Source organism: Nannospalax galili, unplaced genomic scaffold, assembly GCF_000622305.1.
Source record: "Nannospalax galili isolate Female #2095 unplaced genomic scaffold, S.galili_v1.0 scaffold536, whole genome shotgun sequence".
Lineage (NCBI taxonomy): Eukaryota > Metazoa > Chordata > Mammalia > Rodentia > Spalacidae > Nannospalax > Nannospalax galili.
The window spans coordinates 345,146-358,869 of record NW_008337057.1 but is presented as its reverse complement, the minus strand read 5'-3'; the positions used below and the strand labels follow the sequence as shown (position 1 = coordinate 358,869).

The window sequence follows — 13,724 nt, the reverse complement described above, 5'->3', positions numbered from 1 at the left end:
GCAGGAGGTAAGAAGCTGCACCAGGTGAAAGGAACCTGTAGAATGTGGCAGGCTTTTCTGTGGCAAGCTTCTGGCTCCTGTGCTTTCTGAGGTCATGGCTTTTCTTGCAGGATTTCCTTATCCAGTATGAGTGGCTGAATTTCTAAAATGAGTGTACCTACCCATTCCCAAAAGACTACTGTGGCTATGTTGATGGGCCCAGTGTCTGACCTTTCTAGGCTTAAGCGCAGGGAGGCACCCTCTTCATCCTTGTGAAGCACGGCAGCCTGGCACTCTGTGAGGCAGCTGCTGGTGTAGTTCAGCTTCTCCTCCATAGCTGCCTTGGTGACCTGACATAAGACATCAGAGAGAAGACACTGAGCTTATAAAGCTCACTCCCTATGCATGAAGAGACTGTACTACCCACTCCACATAGCAGGGCTACTTCTAAGGGGAAGATTTTGTTGTGTTGAAGCTTATGAGGCCAGGAACATATTCTCTGCATTTGTGGGTGTGACCTGCTCCTCAGGATGCTGGAATTCAGATGGCGAGGAGTGGGGTCATTGGTGGGACCAGTGCCACGCCTGTGCTCTTCAGTTTAGATCAATGACACTAGGGAATGCCAAAAGAAGTGACCAAAGGCAACTTCCTTTCAGCCAAGATCCAGGGAGTGGAAGTGGTCACGGCATAGGCTTGGGATAATGTCTGAACCAATGACTGCTTTACTGTGAGAACTGGCAGCATTGTGAGGAGCCCTCTTCAACAACCCAGTAAAAGCAGACCAGATCTCTCTCCCTGACTGTATACCCCAGCCAGACCCACCTCCAGCTCATGCACAGCATCCTTAGCCCCTTGCAGCTGCCGGCCTTGCTCCTCCAGCTGGGCCCTGAGGCTCCCACACTCTTCATTAGCTGTCTGGAAAGGAGAGAAAGGCATCATAAAAGGGGGCTTTTTGCTCTGAGACGCTTTCAACTTTATCACCCAAATCATTTGTAAAAATAAGTCAGCACTATTTCCTGAAGTGGCTCCTTAACAAGCTTCTCACTCTGCTGGTAATAAAATACTTGCAAGTTTACTAGGGATTTGTTTCCCTTCAGCCTGGTCCTCAGATGGAATTAATTTCTGCAAGTGAAAAAAGTACCTAAGGAGCCTCCAGGGGCATCATGAGTTGCTGTGGCTTGGAGAGGGCACTTCTGGGAAAGGGCAGGTGGGAATAGAGGGTGCTGAGTGGGGAGAGTGAAGAGGCACTGGGCAGACCCATCAGTGATACACACTGAAAATTAAAGCTCCATGGCAACATGCCCAAGTCCTTACTTGTCATTCTTAGACCCTTTCCCTCATGTAGTATTAAAGATCCCTGGTAACCATGAGTCTCTCAGACTTGTCTACTCCAAGGACCTTGTTTTCAGTGGCTGACAGCACCTGGAGGAGCTGGTTATTCAGTAAGGACCAGAGCCATGATTCCAAGCTGTCATAGATTGCTGACCCTATGGGGGAGGAGGCTCCAGAGGCTAAGGCAGTTAAAAGGTAGGATATGTGGTGAGGGGGCTGGGCACAAATGCGTGCAAGGGGAAGCAGCAGAAGGCTGTGTGCACCCTTTGAAGTGGTGCCACCACTGAGCTGCCGCAGCCAGCTGCCGTGTAGAGATGTGCACACAAGCTTTTAGATCTTCTGAGATTTCAAAAGCAGCCACAAAACCGAATTTATAAACATCCTGCTCTACCAATGTTGGCTACTAATTTAAAAAAGGTCTGTGTGGGCTAACGCCTGCCTTGAGTAGAAGCTTCTGGACTAAGGTGTCACTCCTTATGCTCTGCCTGATGTGTTTCTGCAGAGAAATAAACACTGCCATAGCAAGATGGGACCAGGATGTTCTCTGGCCCTCACCATTTTCTTGCTGCAGGACCATATGCTCCTGGACCCACCAGGCTCACTCCAGGAGATGGTCAAAGCTGGGCTTACCTTCAGTCTGCTCTGGTGGTCCATGATCTCAGCACTCAGCTGGAACTTGAGGGCATCTCGTTCCTGGTGTGCCGCCTCCTGGAGGCTCTGGGTTCGCTGTTCAGCCAGGGCTAGCTGTGCCTGCAGGCCACAGAGTGAACTGGCTGCCTTTTCAGCCACCTTCAGCTTCTCCCACAAGCTCTCCTTCTCTTGCTGTAGCCCTGCCACTTGGTTCTCCAAGGTTTCTCTTTCCCTTAATGCTGCCTCTTTGGCATCCTGGAGCTCCTGGGCCAAGCTGGCCAGGGCTCCCTCCACCCGCTCCTTCTCAGCTGTCAGGGCGCAGACCTGCATGCCGAGCTCAGCTATGTCCGTGTTGGCTCGATGCAGATGCTCCTGCAACTCTACATGCTCTAGATGGGCTCCCTCAGAGCTGCACCTCACCTGTGACAGCTCTGCCTTCAGGGCCTGCAGCTCTTGCTCCTGCTGCTGGGCTGTGCTGGCTCTCTCCTCCTGCAATGCCCCTTCCCGTTCTGAGCACTGCAGCAGCTCCTGCACATGGGCCCTGTTGAGGGCTTCATTCTGCTCCTTCAGCTGCTGCACGAGGGTCTTGTGCTCCCTCAGGATTGCCTCAGTCACACCCAGCTGGCTCTGTATCTTGTCCCGGTCACCCAGGGCCACCTGGAGCTTGGCCTGGAGGTCTACCACCTCAGCCTGTAACCGCTGGGCTTCCCCCTGGTGGATTTCCAGCTGTGCCTGAGACAGGGCCAGCTGGGCTGTGTTGTCTCGGGGCAAGGTGAGACCCTGTTGGCTTTTCTCTGCAGAGAGGGCCTCAATCAGCTGAATCTGTTGTTGGCATTGGTTCTCAAGAGCCCTAAGCTCCTGGCCCTGGGCCTCTGTCCACTGCCGGCACTGCTCTACCTCCTCCTGCAGCTGCCGGCACTCACCCTCCTTGCTCTGTAGGGCAGCCTCCTTCTCTGCCACCTGGGCCTTCATGGTCTCCTTGGCTTTCCTTACAGCCAGAAGGCTTGCCTCCATCTGGTCACCTAGGTGCCGGATGCTGGCCTGTTCAGCTTCCAGGGAGGCGAGGGAGCCCTGGATGGCTGCCTCTCGCTGCTGCAGGGCTTTGTAATCAGCCTGCAGGGCCTGTAGCTTGCCCTCCAAAAGCTGGTTGCGCACAGCCATGTTCTGCAGCTCCTTCTGCAGCTCCTGGTTGGCCTGTTGCAGCTCCTCATCTCCCCCTGGTACCTTGGTACTGTTCACCTGTACCTCCTGCAGGCACTGCTGCCCCTCCTCTGGCTTTTCCCTGGCCTGTGGTGGGGCAGAGCTCTTGCTGGTTTCACGCAGCTCAGCCAGCTGTTCCAGTGTGCCCACCCTCTGGCTGAGGTGGTCTCTGTCCTGGATAAGTTGCTTCTTCTGCTCCTCCAGATCACTCACAAGCTGGTTTACCTGTGCTAGCTGGGTCTCCAGGAGCTGCAGCTGCCACGTCAGAGACTTGGCCTCCTGCTGCAGCAAGTGCTTCTCCTCCCATCCCTGCTTTTCCTGCCGTCTAGCCTCTGCCAGTTCCTCTTCCACAGAGGTCAAGTGGACCAAGGAATCCTGTAGCTGTCGTCGGAGCTGGGCTGACTCTTGCTTCTTCCCAGACAGCTCTTCCTCAAGTGAGGCCACATCTTTCACCAAGTGCTCCAAGCCAGCTCGGGCCTCTTCCTTCAGCTGCAGTTCCTTGGCCAGCTGCTCTAGCTGGACACACTGCTTCCTGTTGAGCTCCTGGACCTTGGCATTCTCCCTTTCTAGGGCCTGAAGTTTTTCTCTCAGCTCCTGGAGCTTCAGGGCCATATTGGCAGGAACTGGTTCTTGCTGAAACAGGGTTGGATTGCCCCTCTTCTCAGCCCTGGCCAGCCAGTCCGAAAGGCTGGCTAGAAGCTGGTTCCTCCTGCCTAGAGAGTCTCGTGCAGCCTCGAGCTCCAGAGCCAGGGGCTGCAGCATGGTCTCCACCTGCTGCAGGGCTGAGCAACTGTCCCCTTTCTCGTCTACATCCAGCTTCAGGGCCTGCAGACATGTCTGGAGCTCCTTCATAGTGGCGTGAGTGAGTTGTGTGACCTCCCCCTGCTTCTGCAGCTCTGCCATTAGGCCCTTGAGGTCAACGCTGTCCTCTAATGCAGGGTGTCCCATCTCCGTCTCCACCTGCAGTTGTTCCCCCTGCCTGCTGATCACTGCATGCAGCTCCTGGTTCTCCCTGTCCAGCTTCTGTATACGCTCCTGCAACTGTTTCTCCCGTACTTCCAACTGGTCCAGCTCCAGCCGCATCTCATCGAAGCCTTCCATCCCTTCATTGTTTAGAGGACTGTTCAGGTCAAAGCTGGAGGCCATCTCCTGAGTCAAGGGGGAAAAGACAGGAGGCTTGGGGATCAAGCTGTCCTGCTACTTAGATTAGCTTTTGCACTCAGTGAGAGCAGAGGTAAAAATAAAGGAGTTACTTGACCTAAGGTGAGCTTAAAGAGCTGTTCTAAGGACTAGAACCCTTGTGTTCAAAAGCACCTGCCACAAGGTCAGAGCACATTTAAAGCGCATTTCTATCCAGCCTCTATGAGCTTTTAAAAAAAATGTATTTTATTTTATGAAAGTTTTCCCTGCTAATATAAGTGTGCCGTGTGTGTGTGTGTGTGTGTGTGTGTGTGTGAGAGAGAGAGAGAGAGAGAGAGAGAGAGAGAGAGAGAGAGGTGCTTGGGGAGGCCAGAAGAGGGCACTGTATCCCCCAGAACTGGAGTTATGGGCAATTTTTAACCTGCTATATAGGTAGGTGCTGGTAACCAAACCCAATGCTCTTGGCTGCTAAGCCATCTCTCTAGTTCCTTGACCAGCTTTATTAGCTTAAAAGGTATTGGTTCTCACATAATCTACATTCAGTTACAATGAAATTATGGTTATCCCATTGTACCCACAGCTCCTGGCATGATTAAATCACAAAACGAAGTCAAAGAGTAGTCTGCTTTTTTGTTTGTTTTTGAGACACGGTCTTCCTGTAGTCCCAGCTGGCCTGGAACTTACTATGTAGACCAGGGTGACCTTGATCTCAGAGTAATCTGCCTGCCTCTGCCTCCTGAGTGCTGGGAATAAAGGTGTGTACCACATGCCTGGCTATTTTCTATTTCTAATGTTTCTTATACTGAACATTTTAAAAAATATACATTTTAAAAATTAAATGTGTATGAGTGTTTTGCCTACATGTATCTAAGTGCACCACTTGTGTGCAGGTACCCACAGAGGCCAGAAGAGGGCATCGGACCCCCTGAAACTGAGTTGATGGATGTTAGCTACCATGTGGGTGCTGGGAACTGAACTTGGGTCTCTGGAAGAGCAGTAAGTACTCTTAACTGCTGAGCCATCTCTTCAGCCCCTATAATGAACCTTTTTTTTTTTTTTTTTGAGTTGCTAATCAATTTCAACAAAACTATAGATAGCTATATTTGATGCACATTTCTGAAAAAGTTAGCACTTCCTGACCCATTGTCCTTAAGCACCTGTTCACTCAGTGCTTCACTTGTGGGCAGGGTGATTTTATTACCTCCCCTTACAAAGGAAAGAATTGAAGCTTCAACATAAGTCATTTCCCTGGTAGGTGGCAGGGTCAATCTTAACTATGGTGCTAGCCTAGTTAAGATCCTTTAAATCTTTTAAAAGGATCTAAATTCTATTTGGTTGTAAAAACTTCTATTCCAGGATATAGACGATATAACTTGAGGCGTCATATTGCTCTGGCAGGAACAACAAGTATTTGAGAACATCACCCTTGAGTTGCTAGGGACAAGGAGACACTCTGGTCACCACAATAGTCAGGTACCCCAGCCTTCCCTCCTGCGTTACCTGCAAGGAGCTGCTCACTAAGCTGCTCATGCTGGAGCTCCGGCTGGGGGCTTTCCATGTGTATGCAGAAAAGCCAGTGGCCAGTGTCCTCCTGTGGAGCCACAGAACAGACGCAGTAAGAACACAGAAACACAGGTTGTGGTGGTTTGAATAACAATGTTCCTCACATGTTCCAAGTATGTGAACACTACGTCCATTATTGGTGCTATTTGGGGGAAGCATCATGGAACCTTCAGGAGGTGTGGCCTAGCTGGAGGTAGCCAATCACTAGGGGTGAACTTTGGGAGTTTACTGCCTTGTCCCACTTCCAGTCTGTCTTTCCACTTCCTGTGTGTGCTTGAAGATGTGCTTCAGTCACCTTGCTTCTCTGCCGTGATGGAACTCTTATCCCCTGGAACTGTAAGCGAAATAAAATCTTCCTTCTGTAAGTGGCCTTGGTCATGGAGTTTTATCATAGCAACAGAAAAGTAACTGATACAAACGTACATACACACATACTGGCAGTGGTGTTGGTAGGATATGGTCTGGATACCATTTGAGTATCTACCAAAGGGTTCATGTGTTGGAAGCTTATTCCTTAGAATGGTAGTGCTGAGAGGTGATGGAACCTTAATGAGTGTGGCTAATGTAAGTCTTTAGATCGACTGTGGATGTGCTCTTGGAAGGTACTGTGGAGCCCTAACTTCTGGCTCTCTACCTGAGAGGTGTGATCTCTTTTGCACAATATATACCCCTTCTTCTCCCTGAAGTGGTAGTTAAGGGAATCCCTTGCCAGAGCCTGAGCCTGTTGCTTAGGCCTTCAGCCTCTGAAACTGTGAGCTGAACAAACCTCTAAAAAGGAAGGCTTCCAAACTTTTTAAAAATATTTAAAGATTTATTTTTATTTTTATTTTTTTTGTTTATATGAATGTATGCTGTATGTGGGTGCCTGCGGAGGCCAGGATGTAATATTCCCTGGAGCTGGAATTACAGGCAGTTGTGAGTCTCCTAACATGGGTGCTGGAAACTGAATTCCAGTCCTCTGGAAGAAAAGGAAGAACTCTTAACTGTTGAGCCACCTCTCCAGCTCCAAAACCTCTTTTCTTTATAGTTTTGCTTGCTTCATGTTTTTTATTACAGTAATGCAAAATGGACTAATGAAGAGTAATCCTTCCAACAGACAGCATAAAGAAGGAAAACTCAACAATTTACCCCCCAAGAGCACATCTCTATAGGCCTACAGGCAGGGACTCTATTGCTATAGTTTAAACATCATGGCATGAGGTTGGAGAGATGGCTCAGCAGTAAAGAGTTATTGCTATGCAGTCATGGAGCTCAGATCCCGGCACTCGTGTAACAAGCTAGGCATTCTGCACACATCTGTAATTCTAGCTCCAGGGAGGGGAAGGCAGAAAGATCAATGGGCTTGCTGGCTTCTTACCTAGCCAAGAAAATGGGAGCCTCAGGCTTAGCAGTGGTGCCTGCATCAAAAGAATAGGTGGAGAATAGGTGGCACATGCCTTTAAGCCCAGCACTTGGGAGGCAGAGCAGGCAGGATCTCTGTGAGTTCAAGGCCAGCCTGGTCTACATAGCAAGCTCCAGGGCTAGCTGAGGCTACAGGGAGACCCTGTCTCAAAAAGTTCAAAAAATAAAAGAAAAATAGGTGGAAAGTGACAGAACTAGTGCCCTCTTCCCATACATGACACAAGTACACACATACACTCATCTCCATACAAGTAACATATAAATCTGCCTTCTATTCACAGCCCCCCCCCCGCCCCAAACTAAGTAAATATACTTTCCAACTTTTGGTTGAATTTTCCTTCAGTTTCTGGTACCTGCCATGGTGTACTTGCCAATGAGGAACAACCAACAGTCAATTTGGTTAAAAAAAATAAAAAAAAGGAGGTGGGGGGAGGGGGTAGTACCACTGTGCTGAGGGGCTTGTAATTGCCGCCTCATTACACATCTACAATGTGGCTCAAGGCCTGACTATACTTCATGAGGCCACACTGGACAAGGCAGCACACCTCTCACTGCAGGAAGTCCTGCTGGACAGCATGGGTCTAGACACAGGCTTATGAGGTAACTCTCAATTTGAAGGAACATTGCAATCTAATCATACTTTTACCCCACCACAATCTACAGACATTGAACTGTCAAACCTCTTAGAGTCCACAACCCAGCAATGACTCTAGTCAGAGTCTGCCCCATAGCCATATGTGTGTACGAGGCGGGAGAAGTTCTCAGCACTGTAACTTTGGAAAGGTGGAACCAGCCTAAGTCCACCACAGTGTCACCCCAGTTATGGTTATTCATACACTAGAATACTCTACATGGTGTGTCTGCCAGATAGTATTTGGGGCTTATGAGATATATAGTCTGTATCATATGCCCTGCATGAAAGCTGCTTCAGAATATGCAAAGAGATGGGCAAAATGATTCACATGGTGCTGTGGCTTGCTCCCTACTCCACAGCCATAGAACCCCATATGCAAACACAGGTAAAACTATCTAAACATGTGATATGTAAAAGGTGTGAAATGATATCTCATGATTCAATGTGCACAAACTTTTAGAAAATATATACAAAATGAAACTATATATAGTCATAATATATTTGTGGTTATATACATATATAATGAAAACAAAAACTTGGAACTGATATATGTCAATCATGGGGCTGTATTTACTTCTGAATAGGAAGAAAAGGGGAAAGATAGCAACAGGGTGGGGCCTTACTAGATTTATCATATTTTATTTCATTTAAAAAAATTTATTGAGAATTTCATACATGCATATAAGGTGTTTTGATCAAATCCATGCCCACTCCCTCCCCTCCAACTCCTCCCATATCTCCCCATCACTTTTTTTCTGATAACTTCATATACTCTCTCTTCTTCTTTACTTTTTTATGGGGCTTTTTGTTACTCTAACATTCCATCCTCTGAAGAGGTAACCCTAAAATATTTTAAGGATTAGATAAGAGCTCCCAAATACTTTAGACATTTTTGGCCTTTGGAATGGAGCATGTTGCTAAGAAGCCCAAGGACATTTTGACTTTTAGCCAAGAAACTGTCTACTTATCTTTGGGGTCTTTTTACCTTAACTGCCTAGCTAATTCCTACCTCCTATTCTTATCACACCATCCTCTGAAGAGGTTCCCCAACTTGCGGATAGGAAATTGGGACACTCTTATTTCTTAAAAGATGGCTCAAGCTGGGCATGGTGGCGCACGCCTTTAATCCTAGCACTTGGGAGGCAGAGGCAGGTGGATCTTTGGGAGTTCGAGGCCAGCCTGGTCTCTATAGCGAATCCAAGCCAGCTGGGGCTACAGGGAGACCCTGTGTCAAAAAGACCAGAAAAAAAAAAAGACAAAAAACAACAAAAAACTTGTGTGTGGGGCTGGAGAGATGGCTCAGTGGTTAAGAACACTGACCCAGGTTCAATTCTTAGCACCCACATGGCGGCTATGAACCGTCCTTAACTCCAGTTCCAGGGGAATCCAAAGCCCTTTCTGACCTCCGAGGCCTTGCATGACACGGGTGCACTCACTTATATGTAGGCAATACACTCATACCACTTGTTGTTCTTGCAAAAGACCCAGGTTTGAATCCTGGCACCTACATGGCAGCTAACAACTGTCTGTAACTCCAGTTCCAGGGGATCCGATGGCCTCTTCTGTCCTCGTGGGCATTGCATGACACGGGTGCACTTACATACATGTAGGCAATACACTCACACACATAAAAATAATAAAAATATTTTTTCAAAAATGCATTATAAGAAAGAAACCCTACAAGCACCAGCCCAAGAGGTCTCTCACTAGCCAAATATGGGGTAAGTTAAGGTTCAAAATCAGTGACAGAATGTAAGCCACTGAACCAAACAAGCACCCACAAGCCAATACTAAAATAAATGAAATTAATGGGGAAGGTAGGCAAAAGAGTGGCAGAGCTGGATGCAATTTACTGAGCAAGCAAAACAGCTGAGGCATATTGGTGGCAGTCTTCAAAATTTTGAACATTTCTTTTCTTGACTTAAAAAAAATTATGTGTATGAATATTTTGCCTGCCTGTAAGTGCTCCAAATGTGGACCTGGTACCCACAGAGGCCAGAAGAAGGTGCTGGATCCCCTGGAACTGATGTTAAGGACAGGTGTTAGCTGCCATATGAATTCTGGGAATCAAACCAGATCATCAGCAAGAGCAGCCAGTACTCTGAACCGCTGAATCATTTTTCCAGCCCTTTCCTTTCCTTTTTAAACAAAGTAGTTCCTCAACGTACCTGGCAAATGTTGGCCAGGCAGCGTCCAGATCATAGCCCCTTGATGCCAGGTCAAACTGAACCTCGGTCAGCTCATAAAGTTGGCCCACAATGTCAGAGCTCAGCTTTGGCTTCAGAAATGGACTTCTTGCATAATACCAGTCACTGTAGAAAACACAACGTGTGAATTACAGGAGCAGCAAGAGTAAGGAAAGAATAGATTTATTCTCTTCTTCAAAGGAATTGCTGCAACAATATAGATGTTTATGCACTATATCAATCTCTTTCCCCTGGAGGATCTGAGACACTTAAATCTCAATACTTGCCAAAAAAGGGCAATTGTAAGGAACAGGACACTTCTTTCTGGGAAGACAACCTCATCTTCCATTCCTTGCCTAGAACTCAATAGGACACATTGGGCTCACTGCTAACTTCTGTTCAGATATTAAATTTAAAGCTAGGCAACAAACTGTCTGTCCAGAAATGCTACCTGCACTTTGTCATGGTGGATTTTCCATTTCACAAGAAGTGACAAAAAGTTTAAAATATGGTGCTTCCTGGCATGGTGGCACATGCCTTTAATCCCAGCACACAGGAGGCAGAGGCAGAGGCAGATGGATGTATTTCTGTGAGTTCAAGGCCAGCCTGGTTTACATAGCGAGTTCCAGGCTAGTCAGGCTACACAGTGAAACCCTGTCTCAAAAATATTAAAAAACAAAAAATAAAAACAAAACCAACCAACCAAACACATAAAGACAGTGCTGATGTATTTAAAGAGCTCCTTGGCTGATGTCTGTGGGCTGTGAAGTTGAGATGTTTATGACAGTCTTCACCAAACACCTAGAACAATATATCCTTCAAAGCATATGTGCAAACATTCACAACTCACAAGCTTGTCACATGTTCAAACACTATTAGTTTATGCAAAACAACCTTAAAGTTAACAAAATAAAGCTAAACATTTTACCATTGTTCTTTAATTCAAAAGTATTTTCTTTAATTAACCAGAATGTTCCTAAGGAGAGGCAGAACACAACTGGAAAAGGGGTGCTGGGCTACCCAAAGAGGTCTAGCTGGTGGGCCCCAGAGCTACAGCTCCTAATCTAATGGCCCCCTCCACCCCCAGCTTCATACACTCAGGCCTGCCTCTCTCCTCCCCTTGCCCTTTCCTGGTGAAGCCGTAGCACTTAGAGGCACAAAGACTGACATATGGATAATTTGGTTTTATCTCAGTTCATACTCTGGCTGCCCCTCAGTCTCCAAGGAGCCCTGACACCCTGGTGGGTACTGATTCAGTGGCAGCTGAAGGCCCAGGCTCAGTGGAGGAAAACCACACAGGCAAAAGAGGCAAAGGTTGGAGACTGTCTGTCTAGGAGCACTGGTTCCACTGAGCTACCACCCACCAGGGAAAAACATGTGGCATTAGAAGTTAAGACATCTGGCTCTAAGCGCTAGTGTCACAGTAGAGCTCATGTGGTCAGGGGCTTGAGAAAGGCAGTCCACTCCCAGTTCTCTTTCCTCACTTGTACTTTACATGCACAAAGACTGGTAGGAAGGACAAAAAATAATGGACGTAGAAGGAACTGCAGGCACCTGCTATTGTGTGACATTGCACCGTGGGTATGGCTGACATCATTTTCATTTCTCAGTGCTATGGGATAAGCCCAGCACGACCTTGCAATTACCTGGTCACTTTGGTGTTCATGAAGCACTGCTGTAAGGTGTCTGCCAACCTCTGGTGCACCAAAGAGTAGCGAATAAAGGCTCTGCCTTTCCCCAAAGATGTTCGGAGCTGAAAAAGCAGATTACATTGAGATGAACTACTATTAGCCTTATGGAAGTTAGCAAAGATCAGATACAGACCCCCATTCTGAGAATACTCTGCAGTCAACAATAAGCAAGATAACTAACAAGACTGTGCATTCTGCTGGACTCACTTCTCTCTCTATTAGAATCTAGGTCAGAGAAGAAACCCCTTCATTTAATCTGGAGTAAGGAGTGAAAGCTGGAGGTAACCGAGGGGCTTCTCATAAGAACCTAGAGGAAGGACAGAATAAGCTTGGCCGGAGCTGGGCTTGCTATTAAGGTACTAGAGTCAGGCTCAGGGAGATGACTTAGAGGCCTGGTAGGAGCATGTGTAGAAAGGAAGTGATGGAAAGGGTAGAGTTGTGCAAGTGGGGGTTTGCAGGGTTTTGCTGGGTATGCAACAGCCTCCTTTTGTTCCCATAAAATGATCAAACCCCATGCATCTGTCCATGCTTTCCTAATAGTTTCTTTTCAGATAAGCCAACTCACTGCATTTAGTCAGTGTGCCAGGGGTGGCAGCAAGTCTTTCCAGACAGTCCTGTCACCCAGCAGTGGATGGTACAGAAGGGCCCAGGTCCTATAACCTTACAATGCCTATAGCAACAAAACTACTCAGAAGAAGGCTTGAAGGGAACCACCTGAAGTTTACTCATTCACAACATGGTATGCTGGGCAGACCCTGCCATGAAGCTACAATACAGGGCCTTGTTATCTCAGAGTACACAACAGTCAAGACAAACAAATTAAAGGGCAATGCCACAGAGAACACGTGAAACAGGTCTGCAAAATAGGATTCATACTCCTGATATATCAGTCCTAGAAGCAGTCAAGGATTCAAAACATGCTGATTTACATGTACCTGTTGGAGCAGGCTCTGGCTCTGAGCAAGATGAGCAGGGCCAACACTCGCCTACCCCTTCCGAGGACAGAAATGTGGCAGGAGAGGGGTAGCAGTAGTCTGATCTAAAAGGGTCCTAATACTCCATACTTTTAAGATGTTAACTGTGGCCCCGGATTGAGACAGGAAGCATGTGGCATACCACTAGGGCCCTAATGATGCTGTGAACACCTCAGTGATAGCTAGCACCTTTAGCTCAGAGTTATGTGTCTTCTTACTGATGACTCAAAGAGATAAAATAACATGAAGTGGTTTTTAAAAAAAAAACAAAAAGATGTGAAACCTCATGAACTATGGAAGCCATAAGACACTTCTATATATCAGTACCGTGTACAGTCACAATGGCCACAGGAGAAATAGGCAGCAGACTGGCTTGATATAAAGTCCTATGGTGTGTCAGCAGAGTTCAGCTCAACAGATGCTCAGGGGACAATCTTGATGCCACCTCCATGGACAAACGCTTTCTCCATGATGAAGTGAGAATAAAATGTTCAGTGGGGACATCCAGGACACCTGGGCAGCTGAGAAGAGCTGGCAAAGTGCACACCCAAATATCCACTCATCAGGGGCCTCTAAGACTAAATCAGACCCTCGCACACAAAACAGCCCTTGTCTGCAATCTCCCCAAACAGGACCTTGCACAGTAAAACTTCTTAAGTGGTAACAATTGAGCTCATCAGCTGAATGGATGAATATATAAAGGGAGCTACTTACTTTAAAGGTATTTTTAATGTCCTTTGGGGAAGGGAATACCTCCTTTGAACTGCAAATGAAAATTACATGGCCTTTTTTATAAAAAAAAATTTTAATTTTATGTGTATGTTTTACCCACATGTATTTAAGTGCACCTGTATCATGCAATGCCCAAAGAAACCAGAGGAAGGTGTTGGGTCTCTTGGAACTGCAGTTATAGATATCATGTGGGTGCTGGGAACCAAACCTGGGTCCTCTGCAAAAACAGCCAGTGCTCTTAACCGCTGAGCCATCTCTCCAG

The 13,724-nt window shown here is 47.1% G+C and overlaps 1 protein-coding gene across 3 annotated transcripts in view; it reads right to left on the bottom strand.

The window, feature by feature from the left end:
* Window positions 1–13,724, bottom strand: part of Fyco1 (FYVE and coiled-coil domain containing 1) — a 73,231-nt gene that overhangs the window by 40,002 nt on the left and 19,505 nt on the right. For all 3 annotated transcript variants that reach the window (XR_003849367.1, XM_008831919.3, XM_017797844.2), the window contains exons 5-10: window positions 11,712–11,818; window positions 10,048–10,191; window positions 5,782–5,872; window positions 1,942–4,290; window positions 802–894; window positions 211–329 (exon numbers count right to left, since the gene is read on the bottom strand). Coding sequence is in view for 2 of the 3 variants with exons in the window: in XM_008831919.3 (XP_008830141.1) it covers window positions 211–329; window positions 802–894; window positions 1,942–4,290; window positions 5,782–5,872; window positions 10,048–10,191; window positions 11,712–11,818 (2,903 nt within the window). In the remaining variant the exon portion in view is untranslated. The remainder of the gene's footprint in view (window positions 1–210; window positions 330–801; window positions 895–1,941; window positions 4,291–5,781; window positions 5,873–10,047; window positions 10,192–11,711; window positions 11,819–13,724) is intronic.